Source organism: Rattus norvegicus, chromosome 17 (assembly GCF_021556685.1).
Source record: "Rattus norvegicus strain SHRSP/BbbUtx chromosome 17, alternate assembly SHRSP_T2T, whole genome shotgun sequence".
Lineage (NCBI taxonomy): Eukaryota > Metazoa > Chordata > Mammalia > Rodentia > Muridae > Rattus > Rattus norvegicus.
This window is the reverse complement of record NC_141550.1, coordinates 40094380-40118812: the sequence shown is the minus strand read 5'-3', so window position 1 is coordinate 40118812 and position 24433 is coordinate 40094380. Positions and strand designations below refer to the sequence as shown.

The 24433-nt window shown below is 43.1% G+C and overlaps 1 protein-coding gene across 3 annotated transcripts in view; it reads left to right on the top strand.

The window, feature by feature from the left end:
- Positions 1-24433, top strand: part of Dcdc2a (doublecortin domain containing 2a) — a 172124-nt gene that overhangs the window by 38010 nt on the left and 109681 nt on the right. For all 3 annotated transcript variants that reach the window (XM_087590074.1, XM_087590073.1, NM_001106110.2), the window contains 4 exon segments: positions 15135-15211; positions 15321-15452; positions 19730-19876; positions 22231-22285. In XM_087590074.1, coding sequence (XP_087446200.1) covers positions 15135-15211; positions 15321-15452; positions 19730-19876; positions 22231-22285 — 411 coding nt within the window.

The following is a 24433-nucleotide window of genomic DNA, read 5'->3' as shown; positions in this document are numbered from 1 at the left end:
TTTCTTCAGGTAGAAGTACTTCACTAACGAGCTGCAGAAACACATTGCCTAGGACTGTCCATTTAAAAAGACATAGATTTAAGAGTGTCGCCGTCTACCCTAGAAACTGAGGTATTCGCTCAGGCATTGCTTATTTCATTGGTTGTTTTTTAAAAAGATTTATTTTATTTATTTCATGTATCTGAGAACAGTGTTGCTGTCTTCAGACACACTAGAAGAGGGCATCAGATCCCATTACAGATGGTTGTGAGCCACCATGAGGTTGCTGGGAATTGAACTCAGGGCCTCAGGAAGAGCAGTCAGTGCTCTTAACTGCTGAGCCATCTCTCCAGCCCATTTCATTGTTTTTTTTGATACAGGGTTTTCCTATGTAGCCCTGATTGTCCCAGAACTTGCTATGTAGAGCAGACTGACCTCTAACTCCAGAGGTCTGTCTGCCTCTGGCTCTAACCCTAAAGGTATCTGCCACCATACCTAGCTCACTGTTAATCAGTTCACTTGTGTGGGCACATGTAGATATGTGCGTTCCACAGAGCACATGTGGACATGGGAGGTAACTCGGGAGTCAGTTCTTTCCTTCCACCCTCTGGGTCCTGGAGATCAGACGAAGGTCTTCAGGCATGATGGCAGCCACCTACTGAACCATCTCATTGGCTCTTCACTGGGACTTGTATCAGAGAAGTATTGTTATATAAGTGTAGGAAAAGCGTTTATTAACTTCAGATTCTGGATTAATGTAAGTTAGAAACACACTTAAATCATTATACTTTACTTTCAGAAAAGGAGACGTCTCAGGCCAGAACAGCACTTGCACACTGAATGGTTTTGGTTAAGGACAGAATGTTTGTGATTATTTAGAGCAGGGAAGAGGCACCATGGGCCTGACTGTGCATTATGTAACACTGACGTGCCACGGAGACTTGCTTCCTGGATCTTTTGCCTTTTCAAAAGCAATAATGCTTGTCAATGCAAATCTAGTTCTTATCCTGTTTGTCTTGTGCAGCATGTGGCTACAGATGGAATGTCTAGAAAATAACCAAAATGAAGTTTATAGATGATTTTATAGAAAAACTTAGGTGAATATAGCAATTTATAGTCTCTCTCATACCCACATTGATGTCATTTTCTCAAGTTATGAAAGGAGACCTGGAGCTGATTCCATTCTTTGCAAACATCAGAGATTCCTGTTGCCTTAGTGGTTATTTGACATCCAGGGTTAACAAAGTCATATCTTTAATAGTTTAAATTCCAAAACTTTTCTTTCTTGCTTAAGATACTTTGCATTATAGTAATAGTTTAATGTCTCTGGAGAAACTAAGAACTTTAAGTTATTTTAGGGACATGGAAGTGAATGCATGACTCATATCCTAGGTCTGCAAATGTAGACTCACCCAGATGATGAAGTAGTGCATGTCGGGGGATGCAGTAGGTGAAGAGTTGTTGACATTCTAGGGCTTGAAATGAACACCCAGCTTAGGGCTCCCATGGGAGGCTGAGTGTCCCTCCTTTACATTCATACTGTCACTTTGTCACTCTTATGCTCCAGGGAGAAAAAGTGATAGAAGTGATGGTGATGGTGGTGGTGGTGGTGGTGGTGGTGGTGGTGGTGGTGGTGGTGGTGTGTGTGTGTGTGTGTGTGTGTGTCTGTCTGTCTGTCTGTCTGTCTGTCTGTCTGCCTGCCTGCCTGCCTGCCTGTACATGTGTATCTACACAACATGTGGCACATATGTGGCACAGGAACCCTGGTTTCCATGCATGTGTAAGATGTCTCCCTATTCTACGTGCCTCCTTCTCCCGCCCTGACCATTCTCATCTGGGATTGCTAGCTGCACTGTGTTGGATCTCCTGTATTCTTAGTGAAAATGTTTAGTCTGCTTCCCAGATTGGTTTGGTAACCTAGACCCAATGTGGGAAAACAAAACAAACTAGAAGCTGCTGACAGTGACATAGTACGTATAGTGTAGTAAGAAAGAACACGCAATAAAAGGTACAGTCCTGGCGGCGTTCTTTTTGAATGCTTGGTTAGTGGCAGTTCCCGTAACTCCTAAGGGTTCTCTTGGGTTAATTGGTTATTTTTTAACTTTATAGGGGTCATATTGTTCTCTTCAGCATAGAATTAGAGGGAACCACACAGACTTATGAATGCCTGGACAGTATTCAAGTACTGTCTGGTTTCTATATAAGGCGAAGTGCCCATTGAATTAATCATTTTTAGATTAACTTAATTAGCCAGAGATTTAACATTGCATATAAGGAGTTCCCAGGGTTAATGTGATCTTTCAAAAATATTCCACAGAGTGTAATAAAGAGAAAATTAGACTGTAATGTCAATGGCTTATAATCATTAGACATGTTGGGAAATTGATTTAATTGAATCAAATTTTGTTGAAGACTTATAAATATGAGCATTTGTTTAGTATATACATTTAAAAGTTTTCCAAGAATTAATTTTGTGACAAATATTTTATCTTTTGGAGTGTGTGTGTGTGTGTGTGTGTGTGTGTGCACATGCACGTGCTGATTTATGCATGCGAAGGTCAAGGTTTTGGGAGTCAATTCTCTCCTTTCACTGTGGATTCCAGGAAATGAATTCAAGTCTTCAGGCTTATATAGAAATCACTTTTATGCTCCTGAGACATCTTGGTCCTCCATTTTTTTATGTATATGTATATATACTCACTGTCCTGGAACTCACCAAATAGGCTAGGGGCCATCAAGCTCTAGGGGTCCTCCTGTCTTTGTTACCCCAGCACTAGGACTATAAATGTACACCACCTTACTTGGCTCCCCGCCACCCCCAGGCTATGAATTCTGGGATCCAGCCCAGGTCTCCACTGAGCTACCAGCCCATCCCTGTTTGGGATCTTCCGTCTTGCTGTGCTTGAACAGCTGACCTATTAATTTGTTTCAAATTGTTTTCCTGCGTCAGGTAAAAGAAGAATTCCATTTAGACAATACCTGAAGACAAATGTATAATCCATTCCATAGTAAACACATTTGGCAAAACTATCTGAGTAAGAGATGATAAGCAGGCCTGGCCGATGAGCCCAGCCCATCTCCTGGGAGTTGGTGCCTGTGCTGGGTACAGCGCAGGGATCCGCACAGGCCCAGGCAAAGCTGAGATGTTTCATCAGCTCAGAGAGTAATTGTAGTCTCCTGGGGAAGTTCTAAGTGCTGTGCTCACTGTAATGAGCAACACCTTCAGTGGCTAGGTCCTTCCTGAAGTTAGGTTGGTCGGAATCTTTAAAAATGATCATAGCTGAACAGTAAAAATAGTATTCGACCCGGGGCCTGACTCTACCATCACTTCTGGGATCTGGAATTTCTGTAAGGTTTGATTTTTGTTCTATCTGTGTGCGTAAAAATTGTATTGATGAGATCGTGTCATCTATATTTTATAACAGTAGCTGGAGAGAGAGGAATTTGAGATCATTGGGTGAACATGGCATGTATGCTAATATATAGAATATATATTCATCTTCATATAACCCAGTAAAGACGTTAGTTAGATGATACAGAGAGATGCCGGCTCTTTTTGCTAGTGGACAATTTTATTTTGATGCCTCTAGCAGGCTGAATGGTGCACTAAAACCTGGGAGGAGAAACAAGGGGCTTCTGTGACTATTTGTTTGGCTCCTGAGGTGTGAGGCGGCTCATGGCGATTAGAACAGTGCTAACCACAGGGCTGGTGAAGAGGCTCACTGGGTAAAGGCACTAGCCACCAAGTCCAATGACCAGAGTTCAGTCCTTGAGACCTAAGTGGCAGAATGAGAGAACCATTCCCAAAAGTTGACCTCTGACCTTCACACGCCTACTGTGTGTATCCCTGTCCCAGAATAGATAAACGAGATATGTTAAAAATAGAACATAGACCAGTGCTAACTTTGTAAGGCACTTTATAGTAATAAGTGTGGGTGCAGTTGAAGGCATTTTATAGTTAAAATTGTAAACTTTTAGTAAATAAGTAGTTGTCCTGTAAGGTATCATGAAAAGCAAAGGGGACGAAGTTTACTTGAGTTCTGAGCATAGTTTGTGCTCAAAAAACTCATCCTGATTATTGTTTAGTTGAAGCATTCTATTTCCAAAGTATCACCACTGGGTTATATAGATGAGCGTGTTTACTAGGAAAATAAAAACACACAGCCCAGTAGATAACAGGAGAAGGGAATATCACTTTAATGAAGGATGCACAAAAGATGTTCTTGAAGAATGATACAGAATTTTTGAGGGGAAGAATTCTAGCCCGCTGACTGAACAGCCTGTGAGAAGGTAGATTAATGAATGAGGCCATTGCATGCTGGTTGTGGCCAGAGAACATGAGCTCAAAGCTTGGGTCTAAGGCTGTGAACTTCATCGAAGGCAGTGGCAGCCTCTGAACACTCTTGCACTGGGAAGTTCCATGCTTGAGCCTGTACTGTCTGAAGAATAATTCAGAAGTGGGTGGTTTATTGAGGAAAGGTACCAAAGGCAGAAAATGGAGTGAGAGGATTTGTGAGGTTGTACTTTGAGGAGGAAGGAGCTGTGGGACCCTTCATTGAGTTTTTGTGGTGGCCATTCAGCAGGACGTTGCCTTTCAACTGCTTTGGAAAAAGTGCAAATTCTCTTTGAATACAGAGTGAGACACAGTAACATTTCATGCTTCAGTGACTCAGTGCAGGCTTAGATACAAATAGATTTTTCTAAATCTTCATTTTAGGGTGACGAAGGGGACATGTTCAGTGTCAGGAGAAGATCTGGGCAACAGATAGAAACTTGGTTGGCAGTGACTAAATTCCGTTTGATAGCAGTGGATTGGATGAGCTTGTCTAGGAGGATGTTCAGGTTGAGAAGTGAATAGGAGGGAGCAGAATCCTGGAGAGGGGATGCTGACTTGTGACCGTGTGTCCAGAGGAGGAGGAGGAGTCAGCAAAGGAAACCGAACAATCACAACATGTATCAGAGGCAACATATTGCTGAATCGTGGAAGATAGTTTAGCTACACGTTCCTTTAGATTTTTTCCCTTTGCTATCATAGAAGATCATGAGATTAAAAACAACTTGGTGTTGTAGAATTCTGAAATGCTAATATTTGATCTGCTGGAGCTTAATTTTCTGAAGTCTCAAAGAACACAATGATACTAGAAAAATAGATTTAACAGATCAGACATATTGTCGATATTCTGTACTCTTTAAGAAATACTCAGCTTTTGGGCTGAGCTATGGCTCCGTGGTTAAGGGCACACTCTGCTCTTGCAGAGGAACTGAGTTTGGATTCCAGCACTCATGTCAGACAGCTCACAAGTGCCTGTCAAGGAGCTTCAAGGGGTCAGTGGCCCCTGTGAACCCTTGTGGGCATTTGTGCTCATGTGTGTGAATACTCACAGACAAGCACACACACACACACACACACACACGCACACACACACGTACACATAATGAAAAGTACAATAACTCTTTAAAAACATATATCCAACTTTAGAGGTAAATATATGTATTATCTATGACAATTATTGAGGAAATGGGCGTTACTTATCCCCTGTACTGTTTCTTTGATCAAACTGTATGGGTTGACTTGCTTAACATTCAGTAATGTTTCCCATGCTGCTTCATCTGTTGCTGTCTTTATACCAAAAGTGTGTTTCTCATTAACGGTATATCAGTCTATTATTCATTCTTTTTGCTTTTTTGTGCTTAAAATGTCATTTCATTTCTTTTTTCTTATACATTAATGGAATTAACTTATCTTTTAGAGTTATTTATTGATTGATTGTGTATGTGTGTGTCATGGTAGTCAGTCACATGGAGTTGGTTCTCTCCTCCACATGGGCTCCAGGGCTCAGGCTACCAGGCTTGTGCAGCAATGCCTTTATCAGCAGAGCCACCTCTCTGGGCCTCCCTGTCCTCTGTCAGAAGATTGTGGCAAGGACATTCCCTTAATGAGTAAAGAGTTCAGGGAAGCAATCACTGGGCAAGGAGTAGGCAGGACTTCCAGGTTGGAGGGGGGAAGAGAGGAGGAGAAAAGGGACTTCAGTCTTTTGGAGGGGTTGGGGTGAGGTGGGAGATTTTAGGGTAGAAGATGTAATGAACTAGAGGCCCCTGGTTAGATGGCAGATCCTGGTGGATCTGCCACTGTAATTTAGTATGGCTTACTAATTAGGCTGTTAGTAGTTTCACCCAGGGATTGAGTTACCTGCTGATTCTAAACTAAATCTGTGTGGTGTTTTCCTTCACTTGGTGACTCAACTGAGTCCCAGAGAAAGATGTGGGATACCCCAGCTAGCCTTGGAATTTGGATGCGTGGGGCTGGGGTGGTAGTGATCAGCCATGGGAACATAGCGAATCAGGTGGTGAGTTTTCGGGAGCTCCGGGCCAGAGAGTCTGCCGAGATGAGAACAGTCTGCCAGTGTCATGTGGCCTGCTGGTGACCGGTGTAGTGTAGTGTGGGGTTGGTGCCCCATTTTTTCTTATTTAACACAACAGAAAATGCTTTCTCAGGTATATTCTGCTGTGTCTAGTTTGCTGAGCCTGTGTAATAAATTCTTCACTTCAGATGTTCTGTTTTACTGCTTCTAGAATTTTCATTTGTTTCTTTTTGAGCTTTCAGTTTATGGTCTGGACCTCTCCATATAACTTGTGTTTGTTTGATAGACCCGTCCCTATGCCATCAAGCTGTTTAATGTATTAATAACAGTTACAGTAAAAACCTTATTTTTGCCTGTCTTGTCGTCACTGGCCATCTCTGGTTTGTTCTTCTTTTTTTCCCTGACAGTAGGTCCATTGTTTTGCAGTGTTGGTTGTGTAGAGGTGATCTTATGTAGCATTCTGTTATGTGTAGGGACTGAAAGCAGATAATACTTTTGCTCAGAAGAAAGGGTCCTGCCTCCTCTGTTGGATGGATGCCAGGAAAGGAGCTGGTTGTCGTCCAGCCCACAACTAGCTTCAGGACAGGCTAGAGGCAGCTTTACCCGCTGCACCCGCTCCCGCTACACCACTGCTCCCAAACATTACGAGGGTAAAATTAGGACTTCTCTCAGGGCTTAGAAGCGAATCCTGAGGAGATTTAGAGGTGTCTCTTGAGAGTTGGTCCAACTGTTAGCAGTATATGCCACTGGAGAATCTATTACCCAGCTCCACCTCCAGCCTTCGCTGCCACTGGGTTCTGTCCCTGCTTCTTTACCTTGCTCCTAGCTTCTGCCACACTTCTGTGTGCCTGAGGACAGCTCCGGGTGCAGAAGAGTTTGTTGGTACTGTGGACTTTATTACATCCTTGTCTTCTCTACAATGCCAGCCCATCCTCTGGCTAACCCGCTACGGAAGGTTTGTCATCCTAGGCATGCAAGAAGTCTTAGATTTCTCCTCACTTAGAGCTCCTGCTCTCTAGAATTTAGATTTCTTTGAAACTTTGTGTGCTTTGAAAAGTGCCTTTCGGTTCTCCTTGTTTTGGCAGATGCAGCTGACTCCTCTAGTGCTCTCTCCAAGCAGGAGCGAGCCTGGGTCTTACGTTTTCTTATGAGTGGAGCATCCTTTTGAAATGGCTGCTCGCAGTCCGCCCTTAGTGCTGTAAAGTCTTTCCTTTTTAGGTGTCTTTTTCAGGTCGTGGACCCGGAGCTTTTCTACGACAAATGGCTTATCTGTTAAGTTCAGGGACAGTTTCTAGAATGAAATAGCCCCTGATAGAGGTTCTGTCCAAGTCACTTATAAGCCCCACGGTCAGCAGCAGAGCAGGCTCAGTCCCGTGGCGTGTGGGCACTGGCTCTTAGCTGTCCTGACATCGAAAATAGAGATGTTGGGGTTAGGAATGATGATGACGACACTGTTATTCTTCTTCTCTGCGTGGTTAGCAGAGATCAAGTCCAGTCAGTGCCTTATGTGTCCCAGACAACAGACTCTCTGCCCCTGAGCTTCACCCTGAAATTTTATTTTTTTATTTTTTGGTAGCGTCTCACTGTGTTGATAGATCTGATTGGCTTGGAACTCACTATGTAGATTAGGCTGGCCTGGGACCCAGAGACCCACCTGCTGCTACCTCCAGAATGCTGGGAGAAAAGGCTTATGCCACCATGCCCAGACCCCTGGGTGGCTTTAAAAATCTCTTTAGGACAATTTATACTTTGCAATGTCTATTATATTGATTCCTAGGTAAATTGTTTCTTATTTTTTATGTCTTTAAACTTTTTGATCCTACATTTTTTTAAAAAGATGAACATTGATTAAATATTTTGCAAGAGACTTGGTTTCCTCTTTGATGCTGGGCGATGTTTGCAAGGTAACAAAGTTTCCCCAAAGATTTTCAAAAAATCCCTTAAATACATACCAGGAGGAAAGTGTACCTAGTGTATGCTGACTGACAGTTGGCAAATGGCTGACTTTAGCACGTTTGTTTCTCTGAATAGACTGGCATTTTAGAAAGTATTGCAAACTGAACCCTTTAAGCAGCGTAACGAGTTTTGACAGGAGGTGAGCGTTACAGGAGATGAGCACTCGTTGGATTGTGAGAATCCATTCTGCTTGCTCTCTTGGGTCCTTAGGCTGACTTTGCTTTTCTTGGTCCAGGGTTGAAAAGGTGGCAAGTGCCAGTTAACAGCCCCTGGGAGCAGCCGGGGTGTGCAGCTGCCACTGCACAATTAGCTCACCAAGCAGCTCTTTAGGCTAACTTAGCAGAATTATTCCGACCTCTCCACATTGATTGATTGATTAACAGATATATTACCTATTTTGTCTAATCCATCATTTATCTAATATCTATCTATCATCTATCTCTATTTTCTATCTACTTTGAACTGTCTTCTATGTTTATATTTCATGTCTCATCTATCAATTATCTATCTACCTATCATCTAGCTATCTCTACCTACCACCATCTATCTATCATATCCCTCCCTCTTTTTCTTCCTCCCTCTCTCTTCCCCTGCCTATAACTTATCTGTTCCCATCTACTCTCTTTGATTTCTTTTACTCATGGGCAGAAATGAGGCCTTGGTCAGAATTATCCCCCTGTCTCTCTGATTCACTCTGCTTCCCTCCTTCCACTATGATAGGGGTTTTGTCTTCCTCTAGTCCTTGAGTGGGACATGTGAGTCTGTGAGTGACATCTCATATAACTATAGTATGTGCTATAGAGACCCAGCCCTGGCTCCTCCTCCCTAGCTGTGTGCTGCTTTTACTTACTGAACTGCCCACACTCCCATCCCCCAGCCATGTCCTTACCAGCCTCTCATGACTGCTGTTGCATTCTGGTCACCTCGAGATTTATTCCCACAAACAATCGGTGATGCCCATTTATTTGAGTGGGTTGCAGGTTATTATGTCAAACCTGCTTAACCTGTTCACCTGTGTGACCTACCCCTGGTCCACCAGGCCTGAGTAAGAGTTGCTTATCCTGTAGCCCTGACTCAGTGTGTTGATACGTAATATCATTCTCTTGCTAATACCGCTTATATCAAAGTTCCAGGGAAAGCATATGCGCTGATAATGGAATTGATAAAAATGTAAGAACTCTTGTTTCCTGTTGTCTCCCATTATCCAGAGTCATAATATTGATCTGGAGTAGCGCATGGCCAACACTTCTCCCCACACCAGAGCTCTGGGAAGTTTCCATCCCAGTTGATTTGCTTTAATTTATTTTGCATTTAGATGTGATGATATTGAAAATACCATTTAGAAGCATGCATGATGAGCAGGGCGGGGCAGCACACTCCTGTTACTCCAGCACTGGGGAGGGGGAGGGGGAGGGGGAGGGGGAGGGGGAGGGGGAGGGGGAGGGAGGCTCATCAGGAGTTCAAGGCCTATCTTGGCTGTATAACAAATCTGAGTAAACCTAGGAAACATAAGAAGCACTCTCGAACCAAGAACAAAAATATACTTTTTCAAAAAGTAAAAATTGCTTTATTTGACGTTCTTAGATGATTTTCCAATTCAGACATATTGTTTTGTTTTTCAGATACTTTTATTGGTCTGTTAGAAAATGACAATGCAGCCATTTAGTTAGTAAGACTTGGCTGGATATAATTAAGATTAGTCTTCAATTTAGATGGTTAAGCATCAACCCTTAGAGACTATCTGTGCCATGCTGAAAATAACCATGGAGAAAATAATTGGTATTCACACAAATGCCATGACATTTTTTCAAAGTTATTCTGATTTTATAACTCAGTATTTTATAAAGTTACAAAATTATTTTGCAACTATATATTTATTTCTCTAAGTTACTAAGGTAAAATGATGTAGACAAGAGCTTTAAAATCATTTCTTTATATAATTTACTTATCTTTAATTAAACAACCTAACAGGGTTTTAAACTACCAGCGAGTATGTGGCAAGATGTATACACATGGAAATCTTGTCAGCTGACATAGTACATGTTGGCCATGTTACTAGGTAGCACTAAGAGTTCCTAAAGTAACGGAATTGGTGATTGCAAACCAAGTAAGTACGGCCCCACACATTCGTGTGGTAATAAGTGCTTGGGAGAAAGAAAGCAAAGGGCAGCAGAGAACGGTGGACACCCGAGCAGCTGTCAGGGGAGCTGTCTGGAAGGAAGTGGAGTGTGTTCAGGAGGTGGAGGATTCTGAGGAAGGGACTGTCAGAGGCACAGAGCAGGAAGGCCTGTCCTGCACATGGGTGGAGCTTCCTTCACACCTCACTTGGTGAGACCTAAAAGCAATCAAACATGCTATAGGGTTTACTGTCTTCTAAGCCCCAGCCTGTCACAGATGGCACAATTTGTGTATTAAGTCCAGGTGTTTACGAAATGGTCTGAGCTGAGCGAATGAAGAGTTCTCAGATCAACTTGAGCTTGCTGTTAAACATCATCAACCTAAAAGAATTGCTTACTCTTTAGTTCAGAAGATTCTCAGTTGTCATTGTTGACTGTGTAGATAAATGTGCAGATTTATGCAAATGAATAGGAGACATTGAGACGACTGAAGGACTGTTTCAGGGAAGGTTGGCCGAGTTTATCACCTCTGTGGGGTACAGTACAGTCAGCTGGCATGAAAGGAAGCAACTCCCCCTCATAGCAGTGTGAAACAGTTCTCACAGCAGATAAGCAAGTTAAAAAGCAAGGTGTTGAGTGGTCACAGCCCTCTAGCACTTAGCTTCAAAGTTACATGTATGCTAGATCTGTGCTGATAACATGCAGAGACCCTATTGAAGGAATAGTGATGCCATTACTCCAGCCTGCTGCCTATGGGATGGGAATAAGAGGGACAGTTCCTTTTTACCATGTGTTTGTTGAGGTCTATGCAGTACATGCTAAGCACGTAAGACAAAACAAAACAGCAGCCTCACTTAAGTATTAATTTAAGGCCGACAACCTGTGGGAATAAAATTGGAAAAGTTGCTACCTTAAAGTTTCAAAACTTGATTCTAATTAAATTCCAACCAACGTTTATTGTATAAGTAGCAGCTGTGTTCTTGGGCAGTGTTTCAGCAACTGGGCAGAGTTCTTCCCTAAACATGGACCATTTCCTAGAGCAAAGACCAGCAGTGAGTATAGCTGTAGCTAGCTGCTCATAGGCCCCTCCCTAGCAAGCTACTGTTGCTGCTCCTCCCCTCCTCTTCTTCCCCTCTCTTCCTCATCTTTATCCTTTTCTCCCCTTCTCTTCCCTCTTCCCTCCTTCTCCTCCTCCTTCTTCTTTCTTCCTTCCCTCCTTCCTTCCGTCCTTCCTCCTCCTCCTTTTTCTTCTTCTTCCTTTTCCTCTTCTTTCAACCCCACCCCCTTCTCCTTTGTTCCCCAAACCTCTTCCCACAATGCCTCACCTTGTGGCCCAGGCCAGAACTCGCAGTCTTCTTACCTCAGCCTCCTCCCTGAGTGCTGGTGTTATAGACACACTAAGTTATGTGCCTTCTTATGGGTGACTTTAGGCAAACTAGCTAAGCTCCAGTTTCCTCAAGTAGTAATGGTACTCGAGTGAGTAGTTATTTTGATGATGAAAAGAAGTGCAGCATATGTAAATTAGCATCACAGCACTTCCTGTGCAGTGAGACACAATAGGTGACAGCAGTTTTTATGTCAAATCGCTACCCTCTGCTTATACTTTTTTTCCCCCACTTTTTGGGTGTACTCATTAGTTTTTGGCAACTTCATATAAACTAGTCATCTGGGGCGAGGGAGCCTTATTTGAGAAAATGCTTGTATCAGAATGGACTGTGGGCAGGCAAGCCTGTGGGGGGCAATTTCTTGACTAATGAATGATTTGGACAGGCCCAGCCCACTGTGCGATGCCATCCCTGAGAAAGGTGGTCTTGAGTAGTGAAGAGAGCAGGCTGGCAAGCCAATAAGCAGCATTGCTGTATGATACTTGCCTTAGTTCCTGCCCTAGCTTCCCCAAGTGACGGATTGTAATGGGGAAAAAGCCAAACAAACCCTTTCTCCTCCAAGTTTCTTCGGTCATGGCATTTCTAATAGCAATAGGAAGGAATATAGTATAATGGGAGTCCTCACCCCGAAACCTTGAGTGCTGCCATTGCTTGCTGTTGCTGCAGCAGCTGCAGCCACTGCCAGAGGAGAAAGGCAGCAATGGGGCAGAGTGCAGTCGAGTGCAGCCTTGAAGAGGAAGCACAGTTCCAGTTGGGTAAATGGACAGGGCATTTAGGCAGGGGAAGAGGTGAGGACACAAGGCATGACTTAGGGGTAGTAGCAAGCTGGCTACGTCTGCAGCTTACAGCATGCAGTATATGGACAGAGCTTTGGCAGGAGATGGGGGCAGAAGAGCCTGGTCCTGGACCAGGATCCAAAGTTCGGTTTTCAGCAGTACAGTCAGAAACCAGATAGGAAGATAGGGTAGGAGTTGGTGTCGCATAAAGCAGAGGGATAGAGGGAGAGGGAGGAAGGGGAGGAGGGAGAGGGAGGGAGAAGGGAGAGGGAGGGAGAAGGGAGAGGGAGGGAGGAGGGAGAGTGAGGGAGGAGGGAAGGAAGGAGACAGGGAGAGAGGGAAGGAAGGAAGAAAGGAGGGAGGGAAAGAGAGAGACAGAGAGAAGAGGAGAGGAGTTGGGAACAAACTTGAGAAGTGTGTAAGGCCAAGGGAAAGAACTGGAGACCGCAGAGACTCTCAATAGTAGTGGAGCAAATAGAGACAGCTGGCAATAAAATGAAGATGGATCATAAAAATACTTCTGAGGTAAATGCAAAGGAGAAAGGGCTGAAGAGGTGGGAGAGCTGGGCCGTGGGGGGAAAGGACACAAAGACCTTCAGGTCTATTGTTTTCTAGTTTCTTGAGATTTGGAACAAAATGATCTGGGGTGTGTGTGTGTGTGTGTGTTTTCATGCATGTTTATCATAGCTGTAAGTAAGATCTTGGGAAAAGTGAGTGGAAGGTTGGTCAAGCCTTTCTGAGTTCCAGGCTAGTGACAAAAGCCCTTTCTCATGTTTTCCCACAGGGCTGTGTGGTTCCTACTGGATCCTAGACTCTAGAAGCAAAAGGAGATGAGGAGGGCTGGGGAGGTAGGTCAGTTGGGAGAGTGCTTAGGCACAAGGCCCTGAGTTTGGTCTTCAGCACTACAAAAGCTGGGCATGATGGCTCCGGTTTGTAATCTCAGCACTTGGGAGTTGGAGACAGGAGGATGAGAAATTGAACGTCATTTCTGGCTACATAGTGAGTTTGAGGGGAACCTGGAATAGGGATCCTTTATAAAAAAGAAAAAAAAGAGAGGGAAGGGTCAGAGCGGTGATGGGGTACAGGTGATGGACACAGGATGAAGTGAAGCAGAAGAAAAGACTTCTTCAGTGATGAAGGTGGGAATGGAGGAGCTGAGAGAGAGAGAGAGTGCCAAGAGTGGAGAGGAGAGGTGACAAGAAGCCTTCCTGCAGTTGAGGAGAGTGCACTTCGGGGTTCTATAGGATTGCTTGATAGCACTTTTCCTTGAAGGCATTGTTTAAAAACGTGCCTTAATGTGTTTGACCTTTGGCACAGATTGTAACAAGTATGCATAGGGCTTAACAAAGATTTTTTTCCTTTATTGTTTTGGAGAGCTTCTTTGAGGGCATCTGGTTATTGATGGAGGATGGATCTGGTATGTGTCCAAGTGGAAAGAAAGCAAGGTTTTTACAGAGGCATTGACATGATTCACATGAGATGGTTATTGAAACTACACTGGTTAAGCCAATTAAAAGGTTTAAGTCTTTTTATTAATGTCTAGACCACAAGCAGCCTTGTGCCTCTGAGAAGTCTCTTGGTGCTCAAACTCAGGCATACAGAGTTTTAAAAGGTAAAACACACAAAGACCATTAATTTATATCCAAGTTAGATGAGAGGGCAGAGTAACCTTGAAATGTCCATTCCTGGCAGAGCATGGTAATTATTTTAGAGATAACATGTCAATTATTTTTTTTACTGATTTATTTATTTATTTACTTATTTATTCACCTCACCTCCTGATTGCAGCCCCCCTCCCTCTTCTGCTAGTTCTACCCTCCCATCCCTGCCTCCATTTTCCTCTCCTTTTCTCTTCAGAGAAAGGGAACCCACCCTCCTATCCCTGTACCAATCGGTCCTGGCACATCAAGTTGCATCATTTCCCACCGAGGCCAGACAAGGAGGCACAGTTATAGGAAAGGGATCCAAAGGCAGGTAACAGAGTCCAAGCAAGAGACAGCCTCTGCTCTGGTCTCAGCCATATGAAGACCAAGCTAACATCTGCTACAGATGTGTAGAGGAATTAGGTTCAGCCCTGCATACTCTTTGGTTGGAAGGTCAGTCTCTGTGAGCCCCCATAGGCCCAAGTTAGTTGGCTCTATAGGTCTTCTTGTGTCATGACCCCTCCTGCTCCCTCAATCTTTCCTCCCACTCTTTCTCAGGACTCCCTGAACTTGGTCTGATGTGTGGCTGTAAGTCTCTGCGTTTGTTTCCATTAGCTGCCAGGTGAAGTCTCTCAGAAGACAGTTAGTGTCAGGGGTTATACTTTTGCCTTGTACTTTTCTCCTAGTTTAATTACTTTGGTGAATACATTGGAACCATGGTCAAGGTCATGGAAATCTCAAATATTTTTGCCAAGGTAGACCTGGCCATTGTGCCGAGTCAGGTACAGGGTTGAGAACTAGCCAGGCAAACACAAAATGGAGTCAGAACAAACTTTAGTGATTTCAGTGTAACAGATACCATCCAGTTGCCCTGTTGGAAACTAGCAATTTCTTTCTCTTTGCTTTCCTTTTGAAGGTGAAGCCTGTCATCCACAGCAAAATCAACGTGTCTGCCCGATTCAGGAAGGCGCTGCATGAGCCCTGTACCATTTTGTAAGTTGGAGGAAGAATTAATTGGCTGTGTACTTCCTTGGGGTTTGGAATTTGAATGTTATGAGCACGACTGTTTCAGATATGTTCCTCTTTTCTTTTCTCCTCACAGCTTGATTGCAAATGGAGACCTCATAAGCCCAGCTTCTCGCCTCCTCATCCCAAGAAAAGCTTTAAATCAGTGGGATCACGTACTACAAATGGTCACAGAAAAAATAACTCTTCGGAGTGGGGCTGTCCACAGGTGTGTTGTAACATCTTCCCACAGGGGGATAGTTTGGGAATCCTTGAACATGTTCCCAAAGGTTCTGGAGTCACTGATCCCTAGATTTGACGTTTGTCTGATTCTGCTAAGCTTGAGGTGCTTCCTTTTCTTTACATGAAAACTATGATATATAATGACACTTCAACAGGGCTGTTTCCAACAGTACTTGGCATGTGGAACACATCAGGGAACTTTACCTGTTCTTGCTATTTTAGCATAGAGTAATAAGCAAGCACCATACTACTTTAAGGGGGAAGGACATCTTAACCTCAACAGCCTCTTGATTTGTAGTTAACTGTGTTTTCCCCAAGGTCCCAACTGTCTGTCTCAGGCAGATGCTAGGAAGAGCAGGTGGTCTTATAGAGGAGACAGGTGAGATAGGGGAGACTATCTAAATTAAAGCCAAAAGCATTTCAGTGAAATTAAATTAACCTAGCCTTGAAATTATCTTTTTATCAGCTAATGGATAAATAGCATATAATGGTATGAGTGATATTTAGATGTAAGAACACATTGAGGGCACATACATAGTGCATGTGTGCATGGACACACAAATACACACTCATGTGTCTCAAATTCCAAGCAGTTCCTTTGGTGCCTGTCTTCTCTTTATCCTTCCTGATGCACTGCCCCCTGAACATGTTCTTGCCTGTTGGGCACACACACACACCAAACGTGCGCGTGTGTCCCTCCCCCCCACAGCACAACACAGCCATGGCTTACAGTAACTTCCCTGTGACTGGACCCCGTGCTCTTCAGTTGAATCCATGTTTCTCTTACAGCTTTATCATCACTGATGATTTAAGTATAAACTGTGTTAACTGAAGGTAGTGCTTAATGTATGACAAAAATTCAAGTAGGATAGGAGCGTAAATTTCAAGTATTTCTCTCACCTCCGGTCCACCATCCCTTCTCTGAGTAGCTTTTATACCATAGAAATCAGAACTAGAAACACTCTTTGTATATACAAGAATGCACACTCTCAGCCTTTCCTATCCTCCCTCCCTCCTGGTCTTCTTCCTTCTTTCCTACCATTTTCCCTCCTCCTCTTCCTCCTTTCTTTCTTATGTGTAGTGTGTGTGGGAGCATGCATGGTGTGTGTGTGTGTGTGTGTGTGTGTGTGTGTGTGTGTGTGATGTGTGCAGGTGGCAGGATACAACTTCACATGCTCACAGCACACACATGCTCACACCACACACACGGCACTCACACACAAGTGGTTTTCATCATTTCTTGATTTTTATTTATTTGATACACAGGATTGTCTGTTGATTTCCCCCTTTGCATTCTAGATATTTTATAATTATTTTACATTTTTAAATGAATTAACTCAATGTTCTTATGAACTAAATAGTGCTATTCTCTTTCAATAGATATGGCATTTGAGACCCAGAGTGTAGATGCCCAAGACTAAGCTGACACTGGGTAGCATGAGTGGGTGGCAAACATCAGGCTGGCTGGAGCTGGGACTCTTGGCTTCAGGGCTACCTTCTCAATGCATGCCATGTGTTTACTGCATTTTGCATGATCTGTCACTCATTCTGCATGACCCATCTTTGTCCTCACACAATTGCTTTATTGGTTTTCAGCCACACTTTATGTTTAGAGACATTGACTCTTTTTCTGTAAGTTTCAAATGTGTTTCCAGTTTGCATTTTACTTTTTGTATATTAATATTATGAGTTTTTAGTCTTTCATTATGTTCACTAATTTTATCAGCAGCCCCAATCTTCCTGACTCTGGGACTATAAAAATAATTTTATGTTGTTTCGTCTTGTACTTTTAAACTTTTATTTAAGCCTTAGCTACCTTTTGATTTATTTTGGTTTCCGTTGGGAAGTCAACATCCCTAATTATGTGTAGTTTTTAAAGGAAATATAGGCTTATCTTTTGACATCTACATAAATGCTTCCCAAACACATAATATAAACTATACACACAATACAGTTTCTTGTCTAATGTATCATCTCATAGACATGAGCAAACTCTTAGGCAGACACTTAAGTAGATAGGAAAGCACTAACAGAAATAAAAATACATGTTCCCCATACACTTGAATATTTAGAGAAATTAAATTTTTGATTTCTTGAAACAAGGTCTCACTTTGTACCTTTGGCTGGTCTGGGCCTCACTCTGTAGCCTCAAACCCTTGGCAGTCCTGTTGCCTCTCAGTCTTGAGTGCTGCTATCTCAGGTGTGAGCTAATACATCCACCCGGGAAGCTTAATCATAATTCAGTGGTCGGCTTGGTGCTGTTCACTTGGGAGAGCCCACTTTCCCCTAAATGAGCATCGATAAGTCTTTCTGTTAGGCATCCATATATTGATCTAATATCAATATGTCTTAGTGTCATTCATCAGTATATTCATTAATAGTAGAAGGCCAGCATGCCTTTCTGTTATACATTACTATATTAATTGACCAATAGCATCCTCAGACACTGGCTCAGCTCCCTTTGCATGATCCTTGTGCTTTGAGGCAACAGAAGGAAACAGGTCAACAGGGGCTACATTCACGAAACATAATGAGTCACGGGTTGGAATTTACTCAGTAGCTTTATCTACCTGCAAGCTAAGCCAGCCACCTCTTGGCTGGGAGCTCCTGGAGTCCATAACAACACTGCCGTTTAATTTCTAGTGTAACAGTTAACTGCTGATTTGAATCTGTTTTGGAGGAATGAGGGTGAAGAATGTCTGGCCGTCTGACTCTGGCCAGTGGGTCTCGGCCAGGTGACTTTGCTTCCAGGAGACACGCATCTGTGTCTGGAACCATTTTTGTTGAACTCAACTGAGCGTGTGAACAAATACATTCAGAGCAGAAAGCTGGTTGCTGGACACCCTACAATAGTCAGGGGAAAGGGTGGGGGTGCTGCTGGGCACCCTATGGTGGACAGGAGAACTTCCCTATAGAGGACTGGCTATGGAACCTTTGCTTGGGATTGGTGGTCTCAGTACAGCAGGACAAGCAGAAATCTGGTTTGTGCTGCTATTGGTACAGTCCTAGAGATACCACATTATAAAGACACGTTAGCATTTGTATGCTGACCAATTCTAATACTTTTCAGGGCTTTGTGGATATTTTCAGACTTCTTGGCTCTAATATGGCCAAGCTGATATCAATGGGTCCTTTTCTTTCCTTTTTGAGACAAGGTCTGTAGTCCTGGCTAGCCAGCCTGGAACTCACTATGTAGCCCAGGCTAGCCTTGAACTCCTGATGTTCCCACCTCAGCTTTCCTGGCACTTGAAGGATTTTATTATGTTACTCACCTTACTATGTAATATAAGACATTTGAAAATTTTATGTTGAAACCTTGCAACTACTTTTGTTTGTAATTTTAAAAATTACATTATCATCATAGTTTAGTTTTCTAGTGGCCTACTTTCCTCTATTAACAAAATCTGTAGATAATTTAAGCCATCTAGAAAAATACCAGTGTTCTCATAATAAGTGACATATTACTCGCAGTTACAGCAGCAGTTCTACAGTGAAGGAGGCTCTACGAGCCCCATGGCTCTGGGCAGATCGTGCTCACTCTCCTGCTTAGGCCTGGCTGAAAAAAGGAGGCAGAGGCATGCGTGCTCTGCAGTTCTGCATCATTAGTGCTGCTGGCTAGCTCCCGCCCTGCTTCCCTCGCACCTCTTTTTGCTGACCCACTTCTATGTGTTTGGCTGTGGTGCCTTGGCCAGAGGCTACCTTTAACTGAGAATGGGGCAGGATGCTTGCTGGCTTATGAATATCCCAAGAAAATACACATAAACAGGGTTGATAAAACATTACTCAGTCAATCTCCCAGGGAAGCCAAGCTTGATTTAAACACCATGTCTGGGGGAAGGGGGTTGGGGCTGGTGAGGTGGCTCAGTGGGTGATGGCATTCACTCGAATAAGCCTGAAGACCTGAGTGTCATTCTTAGAAGGAGAGAACCAAGCCCTGAAGGCTGCCTTTTCTATCCAGAGTCACGGTGAGGCACATGCTTGCCCTACCTCCAAATCATAGCAAAGGAAAACAAACATATTCTGTACAGGTTTCTATGGTACCAGAATTGGTCTCTATGGTACCAGGTTCCTGTTCAGCAAAGGTCATGCCCACATCTCTGGTATGATGGGGGATTCCTGTCCAATCTGTTGACTTCAGAACCAGTAATTGAAAGACTGACTGATGAGCCCTGTCACCGGGGAAGTGCCTTTACTTAGTTATGATTTTAAGCAGCCCTCTAAAAGCTGTGGAGATTCTGAATGTTGGCATTGGTGTTTCGACAGGCTGTATACATTAGAAGGAAAACTGGTTGAGAGTGGAGCAGAGCTGGAGAACGGGCAGTTTTATGTGGCCGTCGGCAGAGATAAGTTTAAGAGACTACCGTACAGTGAGTTACTTTTTGACAAGTCAGCAATGAGAAGGCCTTATGGGTAAGTCCTCGTCTTTGCTCACACTCTCAGTCCTTAGCATGCAGGGTGACATCAGTGTAAAGGAGAAGGGGGAGGGGGAGTAAGAGTGGGCAGTGGGGGAAGGAAGGCCACTATCACATGTAGTCCCCAGTATTTGGAACATATACACATAAGTGCGTAAGGATGCTAGGTAAGATGGTGCATGTGGTATTCCCAGCACAGAGGTGGAGGCAGGAGGGTGAGAAGGTTAAGGTTATCTTCAGCTATGGAGTGAGTTCAAGGCTAGCCTCTCTCAAAATCAAACAAAAGAGTATTTTTGGTAGCCAACAGTCTCACTCATCAGTTAGAAAGGACAGTGTTCATGGCTGAAAACTGTTGTACAAAACGTATTGATGGAAAGACTTAGCACTTGTGTTGCACCAAGTTTAAACTAAATACAAAGCTTCATTCTTGTGAAGAAAATGATGGATGGACCACGGACTCTGTGTGTAAATCTCACAGGCAGTTTTAGAGACTAGCAATGCAGCCAGAACAAGTGAGTTTTCAGTTGGTCTGGAGAGAAATTTATAATAGCTTACACTCTTATTTATTTATTTATTCATTCATTTATTTATTTATTTATTTATTTATTTATTCATTCATTCATTCATTCATTCATTCATTCATTTATTTATTTATTTATTTATTTATTTATTTATTTATTTACCTTAGAGACCAGGGTCTTTTGTAGCCCAGAGTGCAGAGTGGCCTCTAATTTATTATGTATCCTAGGGTGTCCTTGAACTCATGTTCTTTCTGCACCTCTGATTTCTGGGATGACAAGGTATTCATCCCAGGAGGTAAGCCTCCTCTGGCTTACACACACACACACACACACACACACACACACACACACACACACACACACACAATGCCAAGTGTCTTTCTCAGTTGCTTCCTGCTTTATTTTTTGTGACAAGGTCTCTCACTTAAACCTGAAGCTTGCTGATTCAGATTAAGGCAGCTTGTTATAGGGATTCCTTATCTCTGACTCTTGAGCCCTGAGATTACAAGCCAAGCTATGTGACAACCCAGTATTTTCATGGGTACTGGAGACCCAAGCTCTAGTCTTCAAGTATCACAAGTACTTTATCAATCGAGCTGTGTCCTCAGCAAGCTTGCCGTTTGATTACACATGATGTACTATGAATTTTTTTCTCTTGGAAATACCCTTTGTGAGAGTATCATGAATAGCCTAGCATCTGTGCTGCAGAGCCTTGAGCTGTGACACTGAAGCCTTCAAGGTGGATACTGGAGACCCATCTCTGTTGTTCTGTACTGAGTTCAGAGCCTCTTGGTTCTTGAAATTGCCTTTTCATGGCTGTCCTCTGCAGAGGACACCAGTGTGTCCCTATTAATTTGTTTCCTTTGAGGCTAATAGGGGTTCACTTAGGCTTTTAGAGAATAACAATGGGATTTCAGGGGTGTTAGGACTATGCAAGAACCCAGGCCTTCATGAACATTAGAGTTCTTTGCCAGTAGACTGACTGTTGATTATCCAATCCATGAAATCCAATCCTTTATCAACTTGTGCTTAGCTGGTCAGTCCACTGAGAGTAGCAAGGGTACTTGGTGGTAATTAAAAACAGAGACTCATTGGCCCCTCTCATACACATTAGTAAGGTTCATCACTATAAATATGTCTTCCTATTTTTGAAGATATATTTCAAGATGAATTTTTTTCCTAATGACACAGACATAACTTATGAAAAGAGTTATCTCCTCCTCTTCCTTCTCCTCCTCCTCTTCCTCCTCCTTCCTCCTCCTTTTCCTCTCCCTTCTCCTTCTTTTTCTTATTTGGTGATAATTGACCAGTTTAAAAACTCTCTGAATATAAATGCCACAATTTTTCTTTCTTTTCCATCACAAGTATACATAGCACACTTTATTTTTACATTATTTATGGCTACTATTATAATTATTACTATTTTGAGGTAGACTTATCTTGTGCATCTTTGGGCAGCCTTGAACTCTCGATAGCTGAGACTACTTCCTTAGGGCTAGGATTAATAGATGGATGTCATCATACCCCAGAGATTCATTGCTTCATTCATTTTCACTTAATCTGGCATGGTTGTCACTTAGTTTAAAATGATCATTTTTATCTATAAATAGAAAGTTTGGAAATTTGAATTAAATTATGAAAACACTTGTATTAAAAATTTATAAGCATCAAGTCTGGTCATATTCAGAAAACTATTAGAAATAGTTTAGAATGGAAGTTGTGGTTACAAGGACCAGTGGGTAGGGTGATGATTAGATTAGAATGATTGTCACAGATCATGTATTATCTGTGACCAATATTCTGATGTCCAATTTGCAATTTGTTTCCACAGTCAGAAAGCTTCTTCACTACCTCCCATGGTTGGATCCAGGAAGTCTAAAGGGAGCGTAAGTATCAGCAGCTTCTCTCATTAGTGTTCTGTCTCTCTGTAGAGCCATCCTTGGGGTTTCAATTAAAGTCAGAGGAATAAGTCTTAGCTACCTAGTGGCATATAAGCAACTATCTGAAACACTGTGAGAGCTTCATTGTCACAACTGAAGTCCTAAATGAGAGCTAATGCTTTTAGAATATAGAATCAAACCCTTTCCTTGCGTAGATATGAGACAGCACATGCTGCAGTTGTGGGTTAAGTAGTATTTCATATAGCTGTGAGATTCTTGCAAGGTCACAGTGGTGCTTCAGAATAGTCTTGTTCCCTGTGTCTAACAAAGGCAGAAAAGGAACTTTTGTTAAGGAAATGGTAACCCTCGGTTGTGCTTCTCTGTACAGTTAAGATCTTAAAAATTAAGACTCATCCTCAATCTTTAGTTCCATTGCCAGAAGCTTTTCCTGGTCGTTCCTTCATTGTTACTTGAGCAAGCATTGATGATGTGCCTGTGCTGTGGGAACTAGAGTCTGTAATGGGAAGTTCATCTGCTGACAGTTCAGTCTGCCCTGCAGCTACCCCCAACCTCCACTGTGCACTGCACTTCATCACGTGACCTCCCCTGTATACCACAGCTCAACCCCTAACCTCCAGTCTGCACTGCAGCACACCCCCTAATTCCCACCGTGCATGGCGGCACATCTCTTAGCCCTGCCCTATCCCTAGCCCCCCTGAGGTGAAGCCCACTGTGTTAAGGAGTTCTACTGCAGCGGACCTTTCTGACTGAGGGCTCTCTGATCTATCTGGGGCTTCAGTAAGAGTCATCAGAACTGACCTGGCATTCCTACCCTACCCTGATGGTCGGCCGTTGTGTTTTTGTGTGCTGTAAGTGTCTCCTAGTAGGCATGTACTTATCTTTCCCTACTATTTTATTTTAAGACATTCTAAACAAAAGAGAAAAATAATTTTGTGTTTGTATTGTCGGACTTGACACTCATTCCTGGAGACTGTGCCACTTATGACAAAGCTCTTGTCTTCCATATTCTCCACACTGTAAGGGAAAGAAAACTACTGGAAAGGTTATGAACAGCCGGAAACCGAGTATCCAACACATGACCACCGAGAAAATAAAATTTGAGCATCATCCTTGAGTCCTAGTGCAGATTTTAGTGGACGGTGCAGCCGAGGAGGAGGGTGGTGTTGAGGAAAGAGAAATGGGTACAAGATATCCCATGGTAGGCAGTGTTCAGTGTCCACCCACGGCCCCTCTGTGCCAAGTTCTCTCCAGGACCTAAATAGTGAAAAGCAAAATAAGATCCATGAATTTAGGTTCAGAAATTATATTTTCTCTCTTCCCTTCTTCTCCTTCTTCCTTTTTCCTTCTCTTAAATTTGATCCTGAAGATATAATGCAGATGCCCCTGGTTTCTGTACTTAAAATTGGAAAACAAAAACAAAAAACAAAACAAAATAACAGTACAGACCAGGAAGCATGAAGTGTAGGAGTAACAGTTTTCCTTCCACAAGCAAAGGGTAGGAGAAGGTTAGCATGTACCTGCTTCCTCTGAGCAATGAATTCCAACCCTTGCCCCTCGTGGTCAGTGAATCCCTAAGCCAACTTTAACAGAGACCCTCAACATGTGTAGGGTGATGAGCCTGAACCCCAGCATCAAAGTCCATCTTTCTTCTTGAGTAGAGGGAGGCCTGAGAGTCCCTGGGAGATAAGAAAGTTATCTGAATTAGTTGAGGAACCTCAGATCTTTTATGCAGAGAGAGCCGTAATTGGTGCGATTCCATAGGTAAGCCACAGGAAGTGGCCTGGGTATAACATGAAGACTCTAGACAACAAGGGAACCTGGAATAGGTTATTAATTACTCCTGAAGCCACAGAGCTCGCTAGGTGATTGATAGAGAGGGTGATGGAGGTGAGAGAACCTCAGGGCTTTGAGCTCCGATGCCAGAGAAAACGGTAGTTCAATGGCTAGAAAGAGGGCAGGCAGAAGACATAATTAATAATGGCTTCCTTTCAGATGTGCCGAATTGGTTCGGCTAACCACATAATGACCTGATTGAGGCACCGTGTGGTACTGCTAGCACACTAGATGGCATGGCATGACCCAGGCAGGCATCAGTAGTAGTGTTGCCTGAGGGGATGCATGAACAGTAACCTG